The 24,652-nt window shown below is 42.1% G+C and overlaps 2 protein-coding genes and 2 pseudogenes across 2 annotated transcripts; 1 reads left to right on the forward strand and 3 right to left on the reverse strand.

The window, feature by feature from the left end:
• Positions 1–599: 599 nt before the first annotated feature.
• LOC139441557 (uncharacterized) lies at positions 600–2,072 on the reverse strand (annotated as a pseudogene).
• A 68-nt stretch (positions 2,073–2,140) lies between these two features.
• Positions 2,141–4,101, reverse strand: LOC139441558 (uncharacterized). Its single transcript, XM_071222378.1, has 3 exons — positions 3,961–4,101; positions 2,842–3,644; positions 2,141–2,597 (listed from the first exon to the last, which is right to left on the reverse strand). The coding sequence occupies exons 1-3, from the start codon at positions 4,099–4,101 to the stop codon at positions 2,141–2,143; spliced, it is 1,401 nt and encodes a 466-aa protein (XP_071078479.1).
• Positions 4,102–4,143: 42 nt separating this feature from the next.
• LOC139441596 (uncharacterized) lies at positions 4,144–4,890 on the reverse strand (annotated as a pseudogene).
• Positions 4,891–5,640: 750 nt separating this feature from the next.
• On the forward strand, positions 5,641–6,336 carry LOC139441559 (angiopoietin-related protein 2-like). Its single transcript, XM_071222380.1, has one exon. The coding sequence runs from the start codon at positions 5,641–5,643 to the stop codon at positions 6,334–6,336; it is 696 nt and encodes a 231-aa protein (XP_071078481.1).
• Positions 6,337–24,652: the final 18,316 nt, after the last annotated feature.

Below are 24,652 nucleotides of genomic sequence, written 5' to 3' on the forward strand. Positions count from 1 at the left end.
GTACTAGTGGGCTACTTAGCTGCTAATTGTGTATACCAAAATGCTACCGTGGCCAACGGCGATTGCAGCTAGCGCTGCTGGCCTGAGACTGCTACCGCTGTCCGGCCCCCACGGTAGCATATTTAAATGCTACCATTGCTTGGCAACTCCCACGCTGCCAAAAGCAGCTCCACGCTGCTGGCCTAAGTCAGACTACCGCTGCCCGGCCCCAGGTAGCCGGCCAAAGCAGATCCCACTGCCTGGCCCCATTAGCAAAACCATTATGCGGCTCCCGCCGCGGACCCAACTGTCAGCTACCGCTTGACAAGACGACTTCCGCCGCCGGGCCCATATACGTGGCGATTGTTTGCCCCAACGTATGTTATTTTACGATTCCCCGGCTGAAAAGTCGGGAAAGACAAGGTTCCCACTGAGAAGCAGGTAACCCCGGAAAGGTTCCCGCTGAAAAGCAGGTAGCCTTAAGCACGAGTATTAATTTGGAAGCAAGTTAACTTGTTACTAGCAGTGTAGCCCACAAGAACCCCGACACAAAGCACCAGAGTGCTACCCCACACCCACGGCCACCCGATACGTGGAGATAGCATTGTTGCCCGGCTTGCCTATGTACTGAAAGGAAACACTAACCTGTGGAGAAAATATCCTAACTGGCGCAAAACAAGCGCCAGGGCATGCAACAAATTGTCCGTAAACACACACAGTCCTTTGTCACTGAGGTGGACGCCCTCCCAGGCGTACCATGTCTTGTCTGATGCCAGGATCTGGGGATGTGGCACCATTGTACCGCCGAGCTCTTTGACTCGGTTGGCCTGTCGGCGGTTGATATTCTTCCGCATTCCCTCGATCTTTAGTGGGTCCCTGGCATCGTGCCAGTAGCGCCTGGGCAGCATTGAGGATACGATGATCTTGGTGTCAGGAAGCTGGAGTTGTATCCGAAGGATTGATGCCACCATGTCAAGGTAGAGTTGGCTGCCCTTGACCGAGCACAGGTCGTTGGAGCCCAGGTGAATGATGAGGGCTCTGGGGCTGCGCCGTGTCGCCTTGACCTGTGCATCTAGAAAGGTGTCCAGCTCCTTCCACCTCATCCCCCCTCGTGCCAGCCATAGCATCCTCGGTTGGTTCGGACTGGTGCCCTTCAGGAGCAAGTACTGCCGTGCCCTGGCCATGTAGCTGGATCCCACCATCCAAACTGTAAACAATAAGAAGTGTAGTAAGTACCATGAAAGGCTATTGGAATTAATTGTGCAACATTGGATTTGTTGGTAAGAATATGTAAGCATTATAGCAATCTGATTTCCACCTGCCGTATTTTTTTATGAGGTGTTCGGGCACCCCGTTCATGGCTGCTGATGTGGCTGCCCCAATGCGGAAGGAGTGCGAAGAATAGCGGGCCGTGTTTATGTTGCTGTGTGCTAAGGCCTTTTTTAGGAGTGCCTGGAATTGGTACCTTGTAACGGGGGAATGGTGGAAGTGAACGAATGCATGTTGTGGGCCGGAGGGGCGCGCCTCCAGGTAGTGCTTGATGGTGACTACCGGACATAGTGGATTACCTGGTATAGATGACATTGTAACTGTTGTCCCCATCCTGTACTGATCAGACTTTGAGTGTGGTAAATGGATTGAAAGCTGCTGGGGGTTGCCCGAGAAGCTTAAATTCTGGATGGCGCAACCTGTTTTTGAGGGTCCAGTTTGGACCAGTTCGCTAACCCTAAAGAAACCGAAGAAGGCTGTGCAGTAGACTGCCTTGAACAGCCTGGCTTCATATGCTGATGAGCATACATGAGGCAGATTGTTGGTTACTACCTGCAGCAGGTCTGCAGTGATCGGTTTTCTGGTGTCTGGTCGGCCCGCTGATTTGTGTAAGCCTGTTAAAATCTTGCCTACCAGGAAATGGTTTGTACAGTCGGTGAGCCCGTGGCATTTGTGGTGTGAAGACAGCGCTGCAATGTAAGTCTTGACTGTGTTAGAGGAGTGGTGAGTGACCGACAGATAAGCAATAAAGTTTACGACCTGATCCAGCGGGACTGGCCACACCTCTTGTAGCTGGTGTGCGGACCGGAACTGGTGCAAGGCATTGATGCCTGTTTGGTAAGTGGCCCATGTATTTGTAGAGATTGTTGTAGGAGTCTGCCGGCTTCCTGCCTCAGATCAGCCATATGTTGCACGGGATAGGTGTTGGGTTCTGGGCCGCGGCTGGTGCTGCCTCTCGGAAGCGTTTGAGCTGAAACCTCGAGAGAGCATCGGCAATAGTGTTAGCAGTGGAACATACATACTTTGCCTTAAACATAATATTATATCGGAGGCACTGCAGGATTAGGCGACGGAGTAGGCTCATCACTCTGGGGGCCATAGTTGACTGCTTGTTGATTATTGTTACGACGGCTTGGTTGTCGCAGTAAAAGAGGACCTTTTTGTTTGCGAGTTGCTTGCCCCAGATTTGGATGGCCAGTGTGATGGGGAACAGCTCCAGGAGCGTCAAGTCCCGTGTGGTTCCATCCGTCGCCCACTGAGGTGGCCATGCGCCGTTAAACCATTTGCCCTGCATGTAGGCCCCAAAGCCGGCGCCACCCGCTGCGTCTGAAAACAGCTGGAGGAAATCGCTGTCCACCCACAGTTGGTCCTGAAACACTGAAATGCCGTTATAACTCGTAAGAAATGTTAACCACATTTGTAGGTCTTCCTTGACCCAGCTGGTAATTCTAATGTGGTGAAATGGTTGCTTATCTTTGCTAAGCAGATCGATTAGCCTGCGGCTGAATGCCCTTGCCATTGGTATAGCCCTGCACGTAAAGTTAAGCTTGCCTATGAGGGACTGAAGGGCCCTTTTTGTGACCTTTATGTTACCTGTTGACAGGATGTCTTGGATTTCCCTTGTTGCCTCCTTGATCTTGGACTCTTCTGATCTGCATTGCAATGGTGTCGATTTCCAGCCCTAGGAATGTCAGTTTGGTTGTGGGGCCTACCGTCTTGTCGTTCGCAATAGGAACCCCAAGCTGTTCTAGCGTATTCACGCATCCGTTGAGGTTGTCTGAGCAGTGGCTGGTGCCTGCTGTGCCCCCCGTTAGGAAGTCATCCAGGTAATGCATGATCTGACACTTTGGAAGATGCGATTGCATGCACCATTGCAAGAAGGTACTAAACGTTTCAAATATGGCGCAAGATATGGAGCAGCCAAATGGTAAGCTTTTATCGAAATAGAACTCACCTTCGAATCTGATGCCTAGCAGCTCGAAATCGGATGGGTGGACTGGTATAATTCTAAAGGCCGACTGAATGTCGAATTTTGCTAGTAGTGCTCCCTTTCCCAGTTGTTGAACCATATGGGTAGCTTCATCAAATCTGGCGTACACGACGGAGCAGGCCTCTGTGTCTATGAAGTCATTTATAGATTTACCCCTGGGATAGGATAGGTGGTGAATTAGACGGAATTCCTCCGCATGCTTACCCAGGTGCTGACCATATCCTGGCTGCTTCTTGGGCACCAGGCCTATTGGGGATACTTGGAGGTTGTCTAGGGGGGTGTCCTTGAAGGGGCCCGCCATCCTGCCAAGGTCGACTTCCTTTTGTAGTTTTTGTTTCACGTAGCCTGCCGTGTCTTGGTGCGTGGCTGATCGCAAGTTTCGTGCCAGGCGACCCGTGCGGCTTCCCTGGAATTCGAGCCTAAAGCCAAAGCTAAAACCTACCCATAAATAATTTGCATCTTTGTAATTGACCCTAGCATATTGGCGTAACCAGGGTGCCATTTCAATGAGATCCACGGGGGAAGGGGCCATTGAATTTACCTGCCTTGACGGCTGGTTTTCTGTTAGGGAAAGGCTGATTGGGCTTGTATGGGGTCGGTTGGACCCCATTCCCTCGAAAGCAGGTCCTAGAGCTATGGGAATGTTTGCCGCACTTACCGCATTTGTGAGTGTACTTACAGTTGACCCTGCTACAGCCAAATTTATTGAAATCCCAGCATACCTGACTGGCGATGTCTCCCTGTACGTGTGTCATTGCGCCACGTCCGCCTGATTCTGGTTGTCGTACCGGCTGTGTGACCATGTACTTCAGCCACAACTCCCCGTCGATGCTGTCCCAGCGTCGTGAGGGGTCCCTTGACATTCTGTGTCGGAATTGTTGGTCGTAGGTTGACCAGGCGTCCCCCCCGAATCGAAGTGCCGCTGTTCTTATGGTTTCCATGTAGGACAGCAACCCCTGGGTTGTGCGGACCTCGGAGTGCCTACTAACATATATACACATGAAAATGTGGAAAGCTGAAGTCCAGCTTGCCAGGGACAGGCGCTTTGGTTGCTGCTTTATTGGTTTAAAAATTACCTTACCTGAGGAGTCGTACGCCATGGTAATCGCACCGTCCTCGTGACTTCCCTCGGTGTTTGGTAGTATTGTGCCGAGGTCGACATACTCGCCACGCTAGATTTTTTTCCATACCTGTTGTTTGACGTGCGCGTCTATTCCATCCGCACGGAAGGATAGGGAATCCCCGTATCCTGCGATGTGATTGGCTGGCCAAGCCGCGTCACCGTCGGCCTCGTTGTAAGCATCGTGGATTCTCCCTATGTTGGGCGAAATGGCGGGAGAACTAAAACCAAGCCTTACCTGTTGGTTTGCGCTAACCGGGCCGGGCGCTGAATGTTCCAGCAACTGGAGTATTTTTTCCAGTTGCTCGCTTACCTGGGTAGCCGAGTTGGCAGCCTGTGCGGCATTTACAAGCTGCGCCGATTGCACGTTAATTCTGTTGCCACCTTCGATATCTCCGTAATTGGCAGACTCACCATCAGCTGTTGCCTCCTGTACAATGCGTACTCCCGGGGTTTGTCTCCTGGTTGTCCTGGCCTGCTTGGCTCCCCTCACAAGCTTGTGGTTGGCGGCTGATCTTCTCTTGGGAGGCATCACGAAAGGTCGAGGTGGAGAGTTGGTGTTCCACAAGCGTAAAATTGTCCCGAGGGTGAAGTTCGGGAGTAGAACGTAATAAATGCGATACGGCGAGTGCTGAAATAGATGGTATTCAAAGCGTAATCGGCGAAACGGTCGCGATTGTGTAAATGCGATACGGCGAGTGTTGGAATAGATGGTATTGAAGGCGTAATCGGCGAAACGGTCGCGACTGGGTACAAAGGAAACGTACAAAGCGAAGGCGATTAGATACAGTGACACACGTGTGTACTTGGAGAAGGGCTGTTCGCGAATGACGGACTAACAAAGGGCGGGATGATGCTTGCGCGGGATTATTCCCCGGGCACGGTGCCGAGAGGTGGCCCGGGGGTGATTGAGTTACGAGGGGTGATTGGGTTACAGACGTAATTAGACCATGGTTTGGATACGCGCGATAAAGTCATTTAGTAGTTAGTACTAAATGTAATTATGTTTGTCGTAAAAGGCGACTAACGGGATCGGGTGGTCAGGCTCGCTGACTTGTTTGATGCATGTCATCGATCCCAAATGAGTGAATGGATGCTCATGACATTAATCACTGGATTGTCTGGTCCAGACTCGATTATTTACAGACTGCCGTGATATAGCTGTAATATTGCTGGGTGCGGCGTTAAACAACAAACCAACCGACATTATCACACAGATACTAAATTCTAGAACACAGCTGATATGTTCGTTGCCCAATTTCTTCACATGACACATCACACCATGCCTACTGTTCCTGCATTAACATCTTCTCTTTCAGATTGCACAGAGACACCCAACCCATCCGGGTTTAGTCAATACGTCATCCAGCCATTTGGATCTAAAGATGCACTTGAATGGGTTTGTGCTCAGGGGAAAGGTCGTTTGGCAGAAATATACCCCGATACGTTCAACGCAAACTATACACTCCCATGGCAACAGATGAAATGGTCTTATCGATATTTTGAAGGATTCTCCTTTTATGGCCTTGAGAATCTACACCAGGTCACCAAACAGGGCGTTTATGACATAGATATTAAGTTATTTACCAAAACAGATAAGGGTCGTATAGTCTATAGAAACTTCCTCGTCGACTCTGAAGCACAAGGTTATGCACTTCACTGGGATAGCGTCCATTGGTATAAGACCCACAGCACGAGCGCGCTATTTCTGGATGGCTTGGGTGGAGCGGGGGATGAAACCAAGAACTTGAACGGGGCACGTTTTGGAACATATGACAATGACGTCAATGGCTGTGCACGTGCCAATAACGCTGGGTGGTGGTTTAATCCACTTGGTTGTACAAAGTTGAGATTTCATGCAAAGGGATTGTATTGGCCAACAAACCGAAATGGAACGGTTACAATGGAGTTTGTGGACGTCGTCGTTATGTTTGTGAAGAAGAATCATTGGTATGTGGAAGATGACCTTGTCCTGTGAACAGATTATCTGTTCCGTCAAGACAACGACAAGGAGTGGTCTGTCAATAGTAGTCAGGTTCTCCACAATCCAAATGTCAACATTGGCAAGAATCCAATGAATTGTATTCCTTCTAATTATGATGGCTGCACACGTGACGAAAATACATTACATTGTTATACTTGAGACTCCATTATAAACAAAACGCATCTAACTAATAAATGCAAATGATACCATGGTATTTGTTTAGCTAAATGAACCATAGTAAACGGGCTACTGCTTAGTGATAGGCTCATAATAGTTGTTTGGTTGGTTTGTTGTTTAAAGCCGCACTCAGCAATATTCCAGCTACATGTATATGACGGCGGTTTTGTAAATAATCGAGTCTGGACCAGACAATCCAGTGATTAGTACATGAACATCTATCCACGCAACTTGGATCGATGACATGTAAATAATCGAATCTGGACCAGATCAACCAGTGATTGATATCATGAGAATCGATCCACACAATGGGGATACGATGGTATGCATCAACCATGTCAGCAAGCCTAACCACCTGATCCCGCGCCGTTGGTCGCCTTTTACGGCAAGCATGGATTGCTGAAAACCTATACTTCCCCGGATCTTCACGGGTCCGGTTTCTTTTGTACATTTAAACTCCGTAGTGTGCTTATCTTCACCATACTAATGACATATCTTGCGATGGTTGCATGATTGTCTACCGTCCGCGATATATTGGCATTTATGACATCGAAAAGGTTTTAGAATGTATTGACCCTCTGCGATATTAAAATATCCTGCTTTTGATAGGTATTTGAGTGAAACGAACATGTGTAACTCCCTGATGTTTCAGTTCATCAGCTATTTCAATTTCTGTCATATCAGAGAGACAGTGTTCCCTGTCTCTGAATAATACCTTTACCAGAATTTAGAATTTTGTGATGTTAAATCAAAACTGGAGTAGAAACTAAATGTTTGGCAGGTAGAAAAGTTGTTGATTGTTTGACAGTTTTACTCCAGCAGAGCAATCCAGATCAATCTTTTTGACATCCTGTACATCTACGGGGGGCACGGGTGGCCCAGTCGTCTAAGGCGCCGCGATTCGCTGTGCAGAGTTGCGTCGCTTGGGCGCGCCAGAAACCTATGATTGTGGGTTCGAATCCCTGTTCGCCCCGATTATGTTTCTAGGTTTGTCAACACCATACCCGTGCTCGTGGGTTTCACCGAAGTGGTAAACGTCTGAGACCTGCATCACTTCGGGCTTTCATCCCGCATTAAGCTGACACGCTATGATATAAATGGAATACTGTTAAAAGCGGCGTTAAACCCAACTCACTCACTCACTAACTGTACATCTACAGCAATGCCATAATGTGCCTTTACTGAGAAAACAATTTGCGAAATGCCGGAAGTTCTGTTCGGATTGGCAAAATCTAAACAAGGTAATCTGGCCAAGAAGTTTTACTTCCGACTAAAAAGTCCGGGCCAATCTACCACACGTCTTCGCGAAATAAGGTTCGAAGCAGTGTATTGGGCAAATGAGCGCTATTTCCGGAACCAGTGCTCTCAACCACCAGACTCCCGTCTTTCACCTACACAGTGACGCAACCCACAGTAAACAGGTTGCCAAATTCGGTCGCCTCTTACAACCAGCAATTGGGTTCTGGGGACACATTCTTCCCCGGAACCCCAAACGATATTAAAAGGTGAAAATCCTCCGGTCTGCATCCAGCGTGTCCTGCTTGACTGTATTGATTTTTCCACCACAAAAGGGATCAATATGTTAAAGTTTCGTTTTAACTTAAGTTAACATTAATTTTTTTAATTTTTAAACGAAATTGAATTGATTCATAAAGTTTGATGTACATAGTTGTCTTAAAATTGGTGGTTAATAATTATTGACAGATTGTTAGAGGCCATGCCCCCGATGAGGTTGAAGTTACTTAAAGTTCTTGTGATCTTTAAAGGGTATCGTAAGTCATGTCTTTCAAAGCATATCTATATCTTCCATTCTATTTAACGTAGAATATGTGTCATGTTAATTATTGGCGGAATTTGCATACAATCGCCAGTAGCTAAAGGGATGGTGTAAAACATGCAGGGGAGCCGTGTAGGTAGCAGAAGTATCGTAAGTCCCCACGGTCCCTAGTATGGTGGCCTAACTTTGGTTGCTGGCGATCTATAGCCCGTTTTTGTAACGTATTGTTATGAATAGTTATTTCTATTTTACTTGTCCCTGCTAGTTTTGTATACCAATCTGTCATAGGTCTAGTTTTTTTGCTTACCATTAATGACAAGCTCTTATATTTTACATGTATTTATTATGTACATCCTTTTAAAGTCACAATATGGCTGAAATACTACCGATGTGACTTTAAAAACTCTCTTCGACCTAGGGTTCGTGATTTGAATGTGCATGTTATTGCATGACGCACAATTTAGATTTTTGTGTGTTTATTGGGAGCATGATACTTATACCTGTGGTTTATGAATGTGAACAGCACAAAATGATTGCTTGACCTTCAGGTGCTCATTAAAATACATTTGGTTAACAGTAAATAATGATTGAGGCCCTGAGGTACACCGTTCAGAGATGAGTCCGGTTTTCATCTGGTTAGCTCTGATGGACGTGCAGTGGTCTGGAGGCGTCCAGGAGAGTGTTTTAGCAACATACGTCTGGGATGAGATAGAGACGCCTACGACAGGACAAGAACCAGCTAATAAGGCGAACGCAATTGGAACAGTGATGAGTGAGTGAGTAAAGTCACATCGTCAGTATTTCAGACATATTGTGATCATTAAATGTTGCAGATATTAAATACAACAAGCGTATAGTCGACGAAATCATCTATATCCCCTGCCCATTTTAACACGTTATGGTAACCAGCTAACTGGCCCAACATTTCTTTTAGCCCATGTCTAAACAGCTGCAATAGACATTCTGAAGTAAACATTTCTACAACTCCTTTATACCAAATGGCACCAGTTCAGTATGTGCTTTATATATAGAGATGCAATGATTGGCAAGGAAGAATTTAACAGTTTATTCTAAAAAGGCACCAGTTCAGCATGAGTCTGATAGACATGCATAGTCTCGTAGAGAAATATTTACCGGTTTCTGAGTTATGCTCCGGAATCAATTTCGGGACGCATGCACACATGTACGCACGGGCGGACGGACGGACGGACGGAATTAGACAACATAAGGGTGGCACCCGTCACAAACACATACAAAAGCAAGTCCATTGTTCACCTGATGAAACACGTTTAGTTACCGATGCGTCAATTTTGGAAATATCCTACACGTCTACTATAAAACATGAAAGCTTTGCTGGGGCATTTTATGTTATAACTTTGATCAAACAACTTTTGAGCAAGAGTCGTATGACGCTCTTTGAAATCTTGTTAGAACGAGCATGCTTGATTTTACTTCAAAAGTTGTGAATTGTAAACACCAAAGGCTGGAACTGCTGGAATATTGGTCAAGATGAAGGAAAAGTTGAAGTCACCCCCTTGACAAACAGTCTTTGAGCAACTCACATATTTGAATATCTGAATATTTTTTAGTACGGTTAGTTTAACTTTTAACAAATTGACCATATCCATTAAACGTCACGACATTAACTTTCCAAATACACATTTCGTCTCTTGAAAGTTCGATAATTTAACCAAAGAATACACAACATCTGTGACAAGATTGACTTTTTATTTTCCAATAAATCTTTAGCAGCTTTTTTGTTTCAGCAACGTAAAATACACTCAAAGTTGTTACTTTGCGTTGATCATTGGTCAGACCGATATAATTTGCAGGTAGTAGAAAGTATTTGTCTCGTGTTTACAGCCCTCCCCCAAGACACACTGGAGATATGACATTCTTTGTTAAGATTGCCATGCAATTGTCACATTTTAAAAATCGTTCGGAATCGCTCCCAACGTAACTCCCCCTGGATACGGGTCCATCCCGAAGATGTCACATAGAACATCTGTTTTAATATTAACCTATCTAAAACACACTCTATAGGCCACCAGTAAGCAAAGCTAGGCCACCTTGCTGGGGATCATGGGGACTTTCAGCAACCAAAATGGGTGATATACATATACATCTGGCTTAAATTGATTATGTCATTCCAACACTATTTATTCAGTTAAATACTTACTACACAAAAGCTGTTGTATTTCATATGCAGCATATATTTTTAATTCAGATACATCTCTTTACTTGAGCGTGTGTGTTAAAACTTGACACATTGACAATGTTTCAGCCATATTGCGGTGGAAACTAGGTAGTAGTTTGGCGACAAAGGACAGTAAAGCAATAACTCATATCACAGTTTTAGAATAATAATAAAAAAAATCAAAATCTAAGTGCATAAGCCAGAATTAACCAGGCAAACCAGTAATTGATCCTGTCAACAACGCTTCAAGCAGTCAGGGTACGATTGGCACGCAAACAACCTATTAACACGACAAGCAAAGGCTATTTGGGAATTCCCACATGGTTTGACTATTAAAATGATCTTACAATGTTGTTTGGAAATACTTCTTTACATCACAAGACATTGTGGATATGACATTCCTTCATAAAGTTGTAAAGAACACATATAAAAGGTGTATTGTTAGCTAAAGTGGTCCATGAAAGGACAAATGCAGTCACGACAGCTCAGAATGAATTATTATTGTTCGGAAATGTATATTTCAAAATGATAAATCCATATTTACATCAGAGAGGTTAAATAGGTTGACAACATGAATAAATGAGAGCTGCTGTAAGGTCAACATTTTACTGTACAATGCGGGTAGAATGAGAGTTACCCTTCTTGTTTGATGTTGGTCTGTTGTCATATCCTGGAATGACACAAGTTGGTCACGAATAAGTCAAGAATATCGTGACGTACGCAGGAATCAGACGGCCACTCAAAGAACACGTTCCCAGCAGCGTATCAAGGCGATTCTTTTTTATTCCCAAATACCCTCTAAATATACCCCCAATTTCCGCGAACCAAAATATTCAATATTAAAAAAACCCTAAAAATTAGCAACTTACAAAATATTAATAATTTTAATAATTACTGGACCAAATGTGACATCTTATGCATGTACTTTCTATCCAATTACCCATAATGCCATATTTCTATTACCCATAAGTCCCAGACTTTACAGGAAAAAAATAATATTACAAACAGATAAAGGTTATTCGGAATGCTAAATCAACACAGATACATTTAGAAGAAGAACATTATGCTACCTTCGGATGTATTATTCGTTCAATAGTTACACTTTTATATGTTTCACAGTTTGTTTCACTTTATCACGGTTGTCTCCCATAGTGAAGTAGTAAACTGCGTTGGAACCCCATGAAACAAGCGCAGTACACTCTCTAGTGTCCCCCTTTCATTATTATGATACATGTTCTAACACATTGTATAACTTTATATAATGTTAATGAAACTTTAGGGGTTTCGTGAAAAATATAACTTAACAACTAACATAACGGGAAAGTGAAAAACACATATACCAAAAAATTAATTGTCACAGACAAGTGTAGACAAAATTAGAATGCATGAATTTGCTATACAATTGCCCATAACTCCCTTGTCCCACAGACGTTAAACGGAAATATTACAAAAAGATCGAAGTCACCAGCTATATTTTGCTAATCATACCTCATTTACAACATTGTGTATTGGGGGACCCTTCAACAGTTGTGTGAGGTATACACATAGGTTAGGCACATTTAATAACACATTAACACAAGTTAACATTTGGTAAGGTTATATCACTGCTTGTCAGTTGCATGTGTAACACTAGGTGTTCGCGAATAGGGTAAGCATGTCCTGTTCTACCGGTAGCACACCACCACCAACAAATTCTGCATGCAAAAGCAAGTGTTTGATGCCTGACACCACGCATACATAAATACTATTCTGACCCGGGGGAACGGATGGACCAGTCGTCTAAGGCGCCGCGATTCGCTTTGAAGAGTTGTGTCCCTGTGATTGAGTTTGAATCCCTGTTGGTCACGATTATGTTTCTAGGTTTGTCAGCACCATACCCGTTCTCGTGGGTTTCATCGAAGTGATAAACGTCTAAGACCTGCATCACTTAGAGCTTTCCTGCCACATTATGCTGACACGCCGTTGTAAAACTGAAATAATGTTAAAAGCGGCGTTAAACCCAACTCACTTACTTATTCTGACGCAAGTCATATATTTTTTTACAAGCACAGGTTTGGTGCTGAAAATCTAACCTTGTGATTTAGACTACTGTGTCCCGATGAACAAGGAACATAGATGGGCATAATAATTGCAGCCGTAGATCTATATTTATATTGACACAAGTTCTAAAAAACATGTATTGTTATGTTGGTCCATAATCTGCACATGTTGTGTTGGGTGCGGCGTTCGGTGTTTTCATGATCCGTGTCTTGTACCACAGATTGAATAATGTTCGTTGAAACAAGTTACAACGCAATAACTTACCAGTCTGGGAGACTAATATTTTACCGATAAGTGTGAAGGAAATACATATTTTCCAAACCGAAAGAAAAACAAATCCTACAGATCTCTATTGTTGTAGCCTTGATTACTAATGTAATATTAAATTAAGTTGTAAGAAAGTGAAAAGTGAAAAGGAGAAGACTACAACAATAAACAGTAATTAGTGGACATCTCGGAATACAAATTTCGTTTTGAGTCTGCTCTACACCAAATGCTTAGAAGTTATCAGGCGAATGTGTTTTGGAATGGTTTATTATCCTGTATTAAGATTAACACTGTATAATTGCTAATATGATTAGCAAGCTTTGGCGAGGATATTTACTATGCTCAAACACACAACCGCCATAACATCTGTATTCTTTAATGTCATTCGTCAATTCTGCGGTCGAAAATCTCTTCCCATCTCTCACAAATTAAACCTTAACATTGCACGTTTTCCTGGAGTGAGTGAGTTTGGTTTTACACCGCTTCTAGCAATATTCCAACAATATCACGGCGGGGGCGTGGCGAGCGAACGTTTTAACCACCAGACTACCCGACCGCCCAAGTTTTCCTGGAAAGTGCGCATGATTATATATTACGTCAGAAGGAAAGTGAAGCGTCAGTCAGACACTGACAACAATCAATTCCAACTGAAAACTGTTTTTTTCAGAGTTGCGTAACTGCATGTTGGCAAAACAACAATTGCCTTCACAAATTGTTTCCACGTGCATTTTGCGTCAATCCATCGATCTAACCACTAAGCCCTTTATCAAAGAGAAGCTACTCTAAGCCTGGTCTATGAGACGTCACGTTTGTTGACATACTGCCTGTCCTGTCATAACGTTAAGAAGAGCAGTCAAGAGAGACAAAACGAAACAAGGTGGCAATTCGGACATATTTCGGCCAGATTCAACTGTTTTAATTTGGGGAAAGGGCTCAAAGCGGCATATTTCCTCATTAAATTGTTTCGCAATTTTATATCTCCAAAGTTGCCAAATTTGTAAATGCCTTAGCTACGTCACAGTTAGACAATGCGTTTCAGTATTTTAGACTGTTCTTTTGAAAATGATAGCAATTATCCCAGTAGTTTCTCTAGATTCCCGATGGTTAATTCTGACTCGATCGCCGAATAACAAGGGCTACGCCATGTTTGTTTATAAACAGTGAAAGTAGTCCCTACTTGACCTTTGATATTTGCATCTCTATCCGCATATGACTCCAGCGGATACAACTATTATCCGTTGGCTTTATCCTGCCAAGAAACCTACCCATTTTATGATAAAAATATATATTTGAGTATCATTAAACGATTTATTAAGCTTCATAAATGATTTGTTACACAGCAGAATATGAATGTTTGAAAACATTCGCTGGATTTGAAGAAGTGCTTACATTGTACAGGTGAAGATTACAGCTTTATACCTATGATGATAATTTTTATCTACGAATTTATAGTTTAATCGATGAAGAAACTTTACTAAATCATAACTTGTAGATGGATATGTAAAAGTGATAACGTAATAAAAAACTTGCAAATCATAACTACCTGATACATCCGATTCAAATTCCACAAGGTGAATGTGTGTAAAGGACGACTCTGTCCAACAAACCAATCCATACAGTGTACCTTGAATTTCACAGATTAACATTAAATAAAATCATATGTATGTTAGCTAAATGTGTTTTTGTATTGATTAAAGCTTGTTACGTAATGAGCCCGAATTTGATAAAATACAAATGAACAAAGTGCTCAATTTGTTTACAATTCTTTGTCTGTGACTAACTTTACTATCAGTATAACGGTTTGGTCATGCTTTCGCTATGTCCCTATTCTTACCTCCCATATTGTTAATACAATATAAGCAAAAACGAAATATATGACAGGTCCGATTTCACTTTTCATTCAATTATGTCATATCGCGATCTTCATACAAAATAAGAATATTGTGGTGACAGAAGGAGAGTGTTACTCATCTTGGTAAGAATTGTGTGAATGAAATCATGAAGTTTTGTGATGCGTGAAGTCAATGAGAGCTTTACTCGGATAGTTAATCAAATACGAAAATAAAAAAGTACTTGATTAAAGAACAAGGTTATCTTCCTCGTACCAGTATATCCGTATTAGTTGGAATTGAACCATATCTATTTTCTCTAATTCCATTGTTCCGGTTCGGTTAACTGGCCAGTGCAATCCATCTGGGTCAAATTCCAAGATCGTGCACCCAATAGGATTGTACCACCATCCAATACCTTTAGAGCCAGCACAGCCACTGATGTCTTTGTCGTATGTAGCAAAACGCGCTCCATTCAGATTCTTGGTGACATCGCCAGCACCACCAAAACCATCCAGATACTGATCACTGTAGGTGCCGCTGGTGTGCTTTTCAAAGTAATCCCACTGACAGGCATAGCCCTCCGCTTCAGAATCCACTCGGAAATTCTTGTAGAATACTAAACCATTATCAGCATCAATCATCCACAATCTTACCCTTAAATCATACGAAGCGTCTTTGGTCAACTGGTGTAGATTTTCAAGGCCGATAAAGTAATAATGATTTTGAACTTGAATGCCTTGTCTCATAGACTGCCAGGTTCTTGTAAAATTGCCGTTGAAAGTAAATAAAAAGGACACTACATATGATATGTATCTATTCGGAGGCAGGCAAGCCATTCAAAGATATAATCAGAGTTCAATGGCTGAAGAGTGTAAATTATATTCTTCCGTGGTGTCTCTGTGCAATCTGGATTGAAGGGAAATAAATTGATTGTAATAATGCAAACAGTTCTTCAAAAGAAAGAACGAATCTGTAGCTGATAACAACTAGTAGTGACAGTTTGTTAGTTTGTTGTTTAACGCCGCGCTCAGCAATATTCCAGCTATATGACGTCCGTCTGTAAATAATCGAGTCTTAACCAGGCAATCCAGTGATTCAGAATCACAAAATTAACTCGTCACAAGACTGTATGACAAGTGTGAGTATTACAGTTATATCACGGTGTGTCAGCTTACTGACGTGATGCAGATGTCACTTCGGTGAAACACGCGACTACGGGTATGATGCTGACAAACCTAGAAACATAATCATAGGTTTCTGGCGTGCCCAAGGTACGCAACTCTGCACCGCGAGTCGCGGCGCCTTAGACGACTAGGGCCTCACGTACCCCCGGAGTCGTTTGAGACATCGTCGAAACTGTTTCCATGTGGAAAAATACAATTTTGAATGACATTTAAGGACCAAAGGCGCCTGTTAACGTGATGATCAATGCAGATGTCAAGTCTCTTTGATAAACAATGAACGGTTTTCAAGTTTTGGGTCTGAATAGGAGGTGGACGCCAACGGTAACCGAGCCAGAAGCAACATGTCTAACCTCCCTTGAGTTGGGGTGACATAATCATGGACTGCAACCCCTGGTGGTTTACTTAAATTTTAACTGCGACACTTAACGGACATGCATTTAATGATTTGCTGGTCTTCATGATGTGGGTTCTACACTGCACATTGCCATTGTATATTTAATGGCAAATCATTCCCTTTCCAGGATTTGTTATATAATGTTTGTTGTTTGTTTGTTAGATGTTTAACGTCGCGCTCAGCAATATTCCAGCTATATGACGGCGGTCTGTAAATAATCTAACCTGGACCAGACAATCCAGTCATTGACATCATGAGCATCGATCCACCCAATTGGGATACGATGACGATCCCATTAGTCGCCTCTTACGACAAGAATAGTCGCCTAGTCACATAATGAAAGAAGTTGGACAAAGAACCTACCTCTGTAGCGCCTGTGACAGTAATCTACAGTGAAGCCTTCAACACAATAACAGGTCCTGTTACCTGGAAAGAATGTTCCTCCGTTCTCACATGGATATACCTGTAAATAAAGGCAACAAATCAAAAATCTCTGCTGAACGTAGTGTCCACTAACTATTCCGCCTAAGTAAACAGGAATCGCTATCAAATAGTCTATAACCAGGTGTTCGCGAAAAGGTGAACATATCCAATCCCACCGGTGGCACCCCTCATCAACACATGCACAGGCAAATCAATTGCTCCCCTGACAAAAACACCTTGAACATATGGGACAAGTCAAAATAGGAAATTGCATCAAACACCATTTGTGACCAATTTGCAAAGGGCCTAATTGCAACCACTAAAGAAGTTATTACTGGTGTTTCTGGCTATCTGCAGTTTTTTTATAGATCCAGTGTAGCTCCAAGGCACTGAGTTGGAGAGTGAATAAGTTGAGTAGTTTTCTCCAAATTAAAGACATCGTCAAATTTCGGTTTTTCTCACAGATCACAGTTGGAATCCCCAGTAATTAGGACATGTTCACATTCATGCTGAAGTTTCTGCATGAAATCATTAAGTGAATGTTGTTGGAAGGAACTGTATTCAATACTGCGAGTGAAGTAAAATTAAAAGTCACATCGGCATTATTTCAGCTATATAGCGACTCAATACACAGCAATATCTGTCTGTAAGAGTGAATGTTCTGCGACCCTATATTTTATCCCCGGGATGACTCTCTTGTGTCAGGATGATTCTCCCTAGAGAATTCGAACCCATACCAATGTGGCACTAAAGTAGGATACTATACTCTAGAGTAAAACTTCCCCAGGGAGGATAATCCTTGCTTACATATCGAGGTGAACAGTCTTTCATTCAGCATTCTAGTCATGTAATCTAATGTTTTTTTGTTTACTAACATTTGTGTTCATTAAACCTACAAGTTTTAGGCCTTTCCATGATTTGACCCCACTGAGCATTGTATACACATGGCCAGGCTGGGCTTTCAAGTTGTATGCATCTCAATTAGGTAATTATGTTCACGGCATGGTAAGGAAGGACGGACGGATGGACGTACAGCGCCTATTGCTGTATTTCCCTTCCACTTCGTGGCGGAAAATAATAAACAAGAACTCACAACGGCTGTTTGGGTACAGGCACTATCATTTGCAAGTCCGAGACAGTTTCTATGCCTGTAAGACCTGCTCAGCTGACACGTGTGGCCATCGCCTGTTTTGCAGAAGGAGGCTGACAGACAGTCCGGGTCATTCAGGCAGATCACAGAGCACTCAATCCTGCTTCGCGCTGGCTCGATTGTCATCAGATCATTGCTTGAATTTGTGGACGGGCAATTCCTGAATGTAACGCGTCTTCTTTTCGCAGAGACGAGCAATGGACAGGCAATTACTATCAGCAGACAGGTCCGCAGAAGCCTCATTTTCAGTTTCAGAAAGATGCGTCTTCAAAATGACGGAACTTTCAAGTCAATTTTACTTAAGTGTGCATCTGGTCTGAAAACATACAGAAGAAGTCTTGGGAAACCTGTGACACATATTTGCAAATAATGGAAACACAGAAGCAGCTCTTTCATCACCATTTCTGCCCAAGGGATCGTAATCAATTGAATGCATTTGTTATCTGACATTACGTAGGGATGGAGCCCTTTCGTCGGTTTCTCAGTGTGTGCAAAGTTTCTCAAAAACTGTTTAAGTTAGAGAAATGAATTTGTACTGTTATATGTCAGTGTATTTTGTTGTTTAATTATGAATGTGTGTGTCTTCTTTTCTGCTAAGATTCGGTAGACGCCCACTGCATTGTATTAGGCAATGTAAGCATTCGTCAGATGTTACTATGTTTAGATGCGTGTATGTGTACATTTCCCGGTATACAGCGGAGGATGATAGCTTGTTATAGAAATATATGGAAAGTTCTAGTCCTGCTTGACTGGTGAGGGCACAGTATAGAAACTTCCAGAAGTTTGTAAGGCTGTATACATGTATATAGTGGTACAAGAGCCTGTTTACGTATCTCTCACACATTTCGTCTCTCACGTTTTTCACCACTTTGTGTGTGGGGAGAGGGGGCATTTCGGGTAGCCTAGTGCATAAAGCGTTCACTCGTCACGCCGAAGGCCCGTGTTCGATTCATGGGCACAATGCATAAAGCCCATTTCTGCACTCCTCTTGTGTCCCTCGCCATGATATTGCTGGAGTATTGCTAACAGCGGCGTAAAATCAAACTCACTCACTCATCGCCTTGGAACCAGCTTTCATGTGATGATCGCTCATCATCCCTGATTCTCTGACTACCACATATCGGAAGCTTGACCACTGTCGCCGCTGGGTGAACATATATTATTTTAACTGACTTTTGCTGTCACTAGTGTATTTGTGTGTTTGATAATGACGACTGCCATAGTATTTTTTAATGCCACTGAACACTTGTACCACCACTCTATTTTTACTGCCTTTGTAATTGCTATGCAAAAACTTGTATTGATTTGCAAAATTTTATTATACCTTTATTTTGTTGATTTTATACCACTTGTTGGTTGTTTGTTGGTTTCACACTAGGCTATTTTACGTACATAACTCTGAGTTAACATTTTTTCTTACTTTTGGATCGACACGTAACAATTCACACTAGGTTTACCAGTCACGATCTTTTATGTGCGTAACCGCGTTAAGGCGGTTGATCCATGATTTCCAACTTAGTGCAAACTGCGTGACGTGAGGACAAGTTTTCTCAGAAACCAATGAAGAAACATGGAGGAAAATTTGCAATCTCATGTAAGATCGTTATGACTGAGAGTACAGATGTGACTATACTTTTGACTATTTATCTCACTCACTCTCACATTCACTCAACCTATTGCAATGACTGTGACCTTCAATCTTAGTCATAAACTCTACAGATAATGTATATAAATTTTCTTCAATAGCAAGTACTTAAGATATTGTGTACACAAGCATGTTTGGACGTACACTTCACATCCAGTCACATGGGAAGAAGAAGTTACAATTAAGACATCGTCACATCCATGGTGATGCGTTCGTTTCTACATATTGCAACACCATATAAAAACGGGGTAAAGATAAACACCAATGTTAAGCTACAGAACTTGAGAACGTGGGTACCTACAGTATCCCTGCAACCTGCACGATTCAACACAAACCCTTCAACTGCAGGCGATTGAAGGCAGTTTAAGTCGGCCTATAACATTAACAAATATACTACGATCAATTCAGTTGTAGGCCTAAATAGAAATATTGAATGCTATGGAACTTACACACCTTCAGAGGGAACAATTATTATACGCTACTTCTACCTAATCGAGGATACTAAATATACTACGGACTACTGAAACTGGCTGGTAACTTCCAATGGAATAAGTTACAACGGATCTAGTAATTATCAGACCTTACCTTTCTGCAGCCCTACTGTTGTGTTTTAGGTGAAATTATCAATGAAGGTTGTTTTTTTCCAAAACATGTTTTGTTCAATAGACTTACAACTTGCTTCCGGATATGTTATGAACAATCCTTAAACAAACTTTATCTGCTAAGCTGTTTACCTCAGACGAAAGTCGTCTTGCACGTTGCATTGTCACAACAATGTATGTTGGTTGCTACAACAAGTTAATTCCTATACAGCAAATCTTTTCCGCTTCCTTCATAAATAAGTCTGAGATGTACGGAAGCGTAGTAGGGCCACGGTGAATTTCTGTCTAAGTATCTCCTACGTAGGACTTACCATCTCCTACGTAGAACTTACTAAGTCCTACGTAAGAGATAGTATGTCCTACGTAGGATATACTAATCGTAATTATCATACTAATAATTATCAATGTTTTCTCTTGGCTGATAAGGGGTGATATTCGTTAGTGGTCTGATCACCACATGGTTTCAAAAGAACACGGCAGCCTATGAAGAGATAAATAAACTCTTGCCAAACTTTACTAGTCGTGTAGCAGTGAGAGAAGGAGATAAAATGTAACCTAACATCGGCAATATTACAAACGTATCGTCGCGGGAACACGTTATAAAATATTATCACAAATATTTTACTTAAAACTTGTAACAGAGCAATACACGTCTAACTATTATTAGACATTAAATTAAGATCTATAGCAAGCAAAGGGGAGATCAGTGTACTGAGGACAAAGAGTACAGACAGTACCACTCTACCTGCATCTCACTCCAGCAGGTTCCACGCATGCTTCTATTACCAGCCTCACCTCACCTCACCTCACCTCACCTCACCTCACCTCACCTCACCTCACCTCAAGGGATGTAAAACCCGAGTCACACCGGTTATGCTGCAAGGTCTGCCAGCACAATTCCCGTGCTCGTGGGTTTCACCAAAAATGTAAACGTATAAGACCTGCATCACTTTGGACTTTTCTCCGAAGTTAAGCTGACACGCTGTGATATCACTACAATACTGTTCAAAGCGGCGTTAAATCCAACTCACTCACTCACAAAGGATGTTCATAGTCAAATGACAACCAACATTGAAGCGGCTAATTTGATAATTCACAAATCACTAAAAACCTTAAGTCCAATGACAACACAACGTCATCCTAAAGTTTTATCATACAGAATTATATCCAGGCCAATTAGTAATTGACCTTGCCTTGTGACTATAAACATCCCCAAGTCATTTTCATATGAACTTTTAATGAAGATAAGAAAGGTATTCTTATTCTTATTCCAGGTTGGGAGTCAACAACTCATTTTGTTGTGACAACGTATTGTTTGTTGGTGCATTTATGCGTTAACCCGTTCGAGTGTTCAGCGAATCAATTTCACATAAATGAAATAAATCCGGAATTTAAAAGAGTTAATGACAAAATCACGAGGAAGAAGAAAAATGAACAGGTAAAGGCACTTTGCAGGCGCAACAACCACAGTGGAAGAGGGTGATTGTAAGTACTACTCCATTTGATGGTGCCTAGAATGTACATGTTTCTAAGGAGACCGCTTTTCAGTTTGATTTCCATTTGACCATCAAATTAGTGAGTGAGTGAGTTAAAGTTTAACGTCACATCGGCAATATTTCAGCCATATCGTGACGAAACAAAAGTTGACATGAACAATATAGTTCAAACTGTTTAAAATTCTGTCAACGAAGGGCAGTATAATATCTAGAATATCACAGATTTACATAAAACTAGTCAGAGAGCATGTAAAAATATATATTAACATTTGACAATACCACATAATAACAGGCTATAGATCGCCAACAACTGAAGGTAGATCACCACGCTAGGGTCCATGGGTACTTACAGTACTTTTGCTACCTACATTGAACCCAGCAGGATTTACACCATCCCTTCAGTGGTTGGCGATTATTGACAATGTAGCCGAATTAAAAGAACATATATTCTGCGATTAAAAACATGGTAGTAATAAATATACTGTGAATGACGGGGACTTACGTACCATCTCCGGGGGACAATCATTTTACACTACTTCAACCCCCTTCGAGGTACAGCCACTGACAATCTTAGTTATCTAATTTATTCGACCAGTATTAAAAGATCAATAATGAAATTCAAAACACATTTATCAAAATTTATGAACAAGTTCTATTTCTTTTAAAAAGCTTATTAATAAATGAGACGAAATATTATTAAAAAGATCCATTGTTGATGTTGCACTGAAATATTTATCCCTTGTGATGGAAAAATCAAAAGTTGGGTGGGGGCTATATTTTCAAGATTTAGCCGAAATAGAAGATTGTATTCTTAAGCCAAGTGGAGGAGTGAGTGGTGATCTTTTTGTATAGAGGTCTTCGTAAAGAGGGTTAAAAACACAGTCATAGGCTGGATTGGATTTCATAGAACGTAGTTTAGTAATATACTGCAAAGATAATTTAACACGACGTTGTTTAAGTGAAGGCTCATCAGCCTCCACATACAGACTATGAATTGGAGATGTTCTAAAGGCTCCAAGGCAAAGCCTCAGGCCCTGATGATGAATAGAATCCAGCTTTTTCAAATTGCTTTTACATGCTCCACCGTAGACGATGGAGCCGTAATCAAGTTTAGAGCGGATGAGGGCTCTGTACAGTTGGAGCAGGGTTTTCTGATCCCCTCCCCATTTTGCGTTTGAAACTACTTTTATTATATCCAGAGCCTTCAGGCATTTAGTTTTTAAATAATTTATGTGTGGCAGAAAGGTCAAGTGATGGTCAAAAATAATACCAAGAAACTTGGCGACCAGCAAATTAAGTACAGGATAAAAAATAACTTGACAAGAGTGTTAGTGATGTACTTGGTATGATGTTATGATGTACATGAGTTTATAATGATTTTTAATTCACTCACTCACTTACTTTAATCGAAGCCAAACCTACGCCAGACAAAAAGCTGGCAAGAGATTAAGTAGGCAAAGGGAGTCTCATACCTTGAGCCTTCAGATTTTCCGTTTCTTTCTTCGTGTCCTTATTATTGTATTCAGGAGGTATTTTCCGCAGGAGACCCGCATAAACAGCCTTCAAGTCTATGTTTTGCAGCCGTAAATCATTCAGTTCAATCAACACCAGTGCCTCCAAACGGATAATGAAACTTCAACAGATCTTCCTGCTAGTTGTCTCTCCCTGGGTAATCCTTGCACACAGGAGGCGTGTTTCGTTTAAGAGTTGCCTGTCCACAAACACAAACAGTGATATTCTTCAATCAAAACCAGTCAGAAGCAGGATCGAGTGTTCTGTGATCTGCCTGAATAACCAGGACTGTCTGTCTGCCTCCTACTGTAAGACGGGCGATGGCTTCATGTGTCTGTTAACCAGGTCGTACGTGGAGGGGAACTGTTCGACTCTCGCCCCTGATAATGGCTCCAGTCAGGCTATTATGGTGATTTGTTATGTTTCCTTTTTTAGATAGATTGAGTGAGTGAGTTGTGTTTATCGCCGCTTTTAACAGTATTCCAGTTATATCACGGCCTGTAAGCTTGATGTGTGAGGAAAGCCCCAAGTGGTGCAGGTCTTAGACGGTTAACTTTTCGAGTGATTTGTTTTGTTTCCTATTAAAATATATTTTGGATTAAAACTGAATATGCTCTTATAACTGCCCTAGATCAGGTACACTTTAATGCTACATGCTCGTCAGCTGATATGTTATATTGATGTATAAGTTCTAAGATCCAACATAATTGACAGTCACCTCATGCAAGGGATTGTCCACAAAATAATAATTGAAGAGGGAAGATAAATGTTTCTATAATCAGTAAATATCATCACGACATCAATAAACATACAAACAATTGTATCAAAAGACACAGGATGTGCAGTATTAGTCACAGCTGAATGACGAATAAGACACGTGCTTCGTTCTTGAATGCAGAAGACCAGTTGAATACAGAAACAGCCAGAAAAGTAGGTCATTTCAGATGAGTAGATGTCTCAGATCGAAGGCTAAGAATCACCCTCGTCTCGATCTTGTGTATGTACAGCTAGCCTTCTAGAAACTGATACCTTACGCCCCAAATGTAAACAGGCATTGAAGTGAATAACTCAAAACAAGCTCTACACAGCGGAATTCTCCATACCGGGAAGGTAATGAAGGCGTCGCGTGGTGGGGAGGGGTTAATTCTGTAAACACTGAGCGAGGTCCCTCTATTGTGCAATTTGTAAAAAGTCACTGCCAGTCCCTGGGTATTTTATTTTAATCACATTACTGCCACCTGCAATTATCTGAAATAAAATAAAAGTATCTACTGCCACGTAATACTTGTAATATATATATATATATGTGTGTCAACCACAGATGGATCCTTGTGAAAACGGGGGTACTTTCTACGCTCACAACAGGACCTGCCACTGCGCTGAAGGCTTTGTGGGACACTACTGCCAGAGGCGCTACCGGGGTAGATGATTCAATGATACTGTCGATTCCAACATACTTACATCACAATATTAATTCTGAAGTTAACCTGCCGTTACATATATACCCAACGCAAAAGGAATGTGAACCATAGAAACATACAGAGTATTACGTACGTTATGAAGAGATGTTTCTGATGTGTACCAATAATGACAAAATTATCAGTCAGTGTTACA

This window comes from Haliotis cracherodii, unplaced genomic scaffold (assembly GCF_022045235.1).
Source record: "Haliotis cracherodii isolate W230 unplaced genomic scaffold, xgHalCrac1.p SCAF_41, whole genome shotgun sequence".
In the NCBI taxonomy this organism is placed as follows: Eukaryota; Metazoa; Mollusca; class Gastropoda; order Lepetellida; family Haliotidae; genus Haliotis; species Haliotis cracherodii.

Coding starts and splice junctions, on each gene's coding strand:
- LOC139441558 (XM_071222378.1), bottom strand. CDS start 4,101: ATGTCAAGGGACCCCTCACGACGCTGGGACAGCATCGACGGGGAGTTG. Junction 3,645..3,960: donor AGGGAGACATCGCCAGTCAG/GTATGCTGGGAT, acceptor CTCGAATTCCAG/GGAAGCCGCACGGGTCGCCT. Junction 2,598..2,841: donor CCAAGACATCCTGTCAACAG/GTAACATAAAGG, acceptor GTGGGTGGACAG/CGATTTCCTCCAGCTGTTTT.
- LOC139441559 (XM_071222380.1), top strand. CDS start 5,641: ATGCCTACTGTTCCTGCATTAACATCTTCTCTTTCAGATTGCACAGAG.